Source organism: Rhagoletis zephyria, unplaced genomic scaffold (assembly GCF_001687245.7).
Source record: "Rhagoletis zephyria isolate East Lansing unplaced genomic scaffold, Rhagoletis_zephyria_1.1 Rzeph_scaffold_00840, whole genome shotgun sequence".
Taxonomy (NCBI): domain Eukaryota; kingdom Metazoa; phylum Arthropoda; class Insecta; order Diptera; family Tephritidae; genus Rhagoletis; species Rhagoletis zephyria.
Window position 1 is genome coordinate 71,588 of NW_016157924.1, and position 2,896 is coordinate 74,483.

The 2,896-nt window shown below is 37.2% G+C and overlaps 1 protein-coding gene across 6 annotated transcripts; it reads right to left on the reverse strand.

The window, feature by feature from the left end:
• Nucleotides 1-613: 613 nt before the first annotated feature.
• Nucleotides 614-2,641, reverse strand: LOC108361760 (uncharacterized). 6 transcript variants are annotated; one of them, XR_001847361.1, is made up of 5 exons: nt 2,488-2,641; nt 2,259-2,379; nt 1,989-2,187; nt 955-1,510; nt 614-888 (listed from the first exon to the last, which is right to left on the reverse strand). XR_001847361.1 is itself a non-coding variant. In XM_017614501.1 (4 exons), the coding sequence occupies exons 1-4, from the start codon at nt 2,618-2,620 to the stop codon at nt 1,487-1,489; spliced, it is 477 nt and encodes a 158-aa protein (XP_017469990.1). In that variant the 5' UTR covers nt 2,621-2,641; the 3' UTR covers nt 614-1,486. The 6 variants fall into 6 exon arrangements, 3 of the variants coding, with proteins under 3 accessions (XP_017469990.1, XP_017469989.1, XP_017469988.1); XR_001847360.1 differs by having other exon boundaries at nt 949-1,510; XR_001847359.1 differs by having other exon boundaries at nt 614-745; nt 824-1,510.
• Between the last annotated feature and the right edge of the window lie 255 nt (nt 2,642-2,896).

Sequence of the window (2,896 nt, forward strand, 5' to 3'; positions counted from 1 at the left end):
CTAAGAACATTATTTTTTACAGATACCTTGCTTTTTTATCGTTCCGGTTTTGGTGAAGCTGCATTTGGCTGCGCCACTCACCACCCGTGTTTATAAGACGTAATATTCAATTGGAGGTAAAAGAGTTTATATTAAACAATTATTTGTTGCTAACAACATTATTTTTTTCAGATACCTTGCTTTTTATCGTTCCGGCCACCAGATTCGTTGGTTTTCATAAAGTTTCATTTGGCAGTACAAAATGTTGACTCGAAATGCTGAACAAGTTTTGAGAATTTTCCTAATTTTAGCGAAAATGCGTAAATTAAAACTGCGATTAAAACAGAAGCGCCGATTTTGGGTTCGGAAATTGTACTTAGAGCGACACAAATATGGATTGTTTGAAAGTTCATTAAGAAACTTGGCTGCAGATGAGGAGCAGTTTAACAAGACATTAAGAATGCCCTTTTCGTTATTTAATGTGCTGCACGAATTTCTGGAGGCTTCGCTGACCAAATATTCAATCAGAACACCAATATCGAGCCGCTGCAGACTATTTATAACCCTGATGTAAGAGAAAATCGGTTTTACTTAATAGTATACGTATAATTTTCCATATATGTATCTGGTTTTATTTTTTTGTTGCAGATATTTGGCTCACGGTGGCACTCGGCAATTCCACACAATAGTTCACAGGATCGGCCTGACGACTTTCAGGAAGATTACGTTGGAGACATGTATGACCATATGGGATCTGTTAGCTGACCTGTATGTGGCGACCCCGTCAGAAACGGAATGGGGACGTATTTCCAATGAGTTCAAGTCGCTGTGGAATATGCCCAACTGCGTTGGTTCCATCGACGGAAAGCACATTAATATTACCTGTCCAGCGAATTCAGGGTCGATGTACTATAATTACAAAGGCAATTATAGTATCGTGCTTTTGGCCGTATGTGATGCCAATTATACCTTTACCTGCGTTGACATCGGAGCATATGGAAGTCAAAGCGATGGCGGTGTCTACCACTTTTCAAAACTGGCAGATGCTATTGAAAATGATAGGCTCGGCCTTCCACATGATCAGCCTCTGCCAGGAGAAACCGAGCCATTTCCACATTATTTAGTAGGAGATGCTGCTTTTCCCTTACGGCGTTATTTAATGCGACCATATCCGGGTAGAGGTATTCCAGAAGAGCAAGAGTATTTCAATAAAAGACTCTCTCGTGCAAGAAGAGTTATAGAAAACGCATTTGGAATACTCACTGCCAAATGGAGAATATTGAGAACGACGCTATGCATGGCCCCGAAAAATGCAGAACAAATAGTGAAAGCTTGTATTGTCTTGCATAATTTTATTAAGCTTTCGTGTGCAAACTATGTAGCAAGCGATTTTGTTGATCGCTACGAAGAGGATGCCACCATCGCTGGCTCATGGCGAAACGAAGTAGTTCCATTGCCCTCAATAAGTAGGGTGTCATCGAACCGAGGCAGTTCAAATAATTATGATTTAAGGGATGCTCTGAAGACACATCTTTTTAACAATAAAATTTAAATAATTACTACTCACTGAATATGCTTTGTTTTTATTATTTAAGATAGAAAACAAAAATTTGAACTCACAGTATGAGGGCACTTATTGGTAATGTTTTAAATGTCGTCACATCTTTCAGGTTCGATTACATATTTATTACATATTATTACATTACATATATATATTATATATTACATATATATTCGATTACATATTTAATTCGCAAAATCAAAATCAGATTTCATACTAAATTAGATTACATATAAAGTTCGCAAAATTGAATTCAAACTGGATGTCATTTAAATTTTTAAATTTCGTAAATTCAATTTTTATAATTTTTATATTGAGCATAGACGTATTGAAGTACGTCCATTTGAAAATCTAGGCGGCTCTCTTCTGGGACCTTCTCAAACACTTCGCCAATCGCACCCAAGAAATTGTTGTGTGTTTTTTTTTGACTATCCACAAACTGACTTACTTCGTTGACTAGATCGTTAAAGGCGGCGTTCTCATCGTTTTTTTTCTTTTGTCTCTTAGCCGGCGTTGGGGCAGTGGTTTCTTGCTCTTCTATTATAATGTTCCCACTCTCGCCTATTTGGAATCCAAAGGAAGTATCCAGTATATCTGGTTCTTGTCCGAGAACTTCTGGCGTTTGGGAGACGATGTTTGTTGTTGTCCTTAAAATATGTACATATAAATTACAATTTAAAATATAAATACTTGTTGTACAAATGTAAAGTACACTTACTGTCTGGGCGTGACCGTGTCTTTCAAAAACGACGCAGCACTTCCGCTAGGTTGTTGATCAACCTTCAATTCTATTCCATATCGGTCTCTTAACGATTTCCATCGCTTTCGGCAGTTTTCCTCTGTAAAGTAAAAATATAGTATTCGTCACAATTATTCGTCACAAATTTGTTATAATTTGGTTCGTCCTATTACAAAACTGCTATATGTTTGAAAAACTCTATACTAACCAGGATGTCCCACAGCAGCAGCTACATTTCGCCAAGCCAAATCTTTCTTCACCCGATCGCGGTAACTAAGCTGTCGTTTGTCCCACAAGCAGTTGTGTTTTTCAATCTCTGCTATAAGTTTTTCTTCGAACATCTTGCACTAAAGCTTCCGATATACCAACCAACACACAAGAATCGGATAATACAGCAGCCGGAACGATAAAAAAGTAAGGTATCTGTAAAAAATATTGTTGTTAGCAACAAATAATATTATTAACAACAAATAATTGTTTAATATAAACTCTTTTACCTCCAGTTGAATATTACGCCTTATAAACACGGGTGGAAGTGGCACAGCCAAATGAAACTTTATGAAAACCAACGAATCTGGTGGCCGGAACGATAAAAAGCAAGGTATCTGAAAAAATAA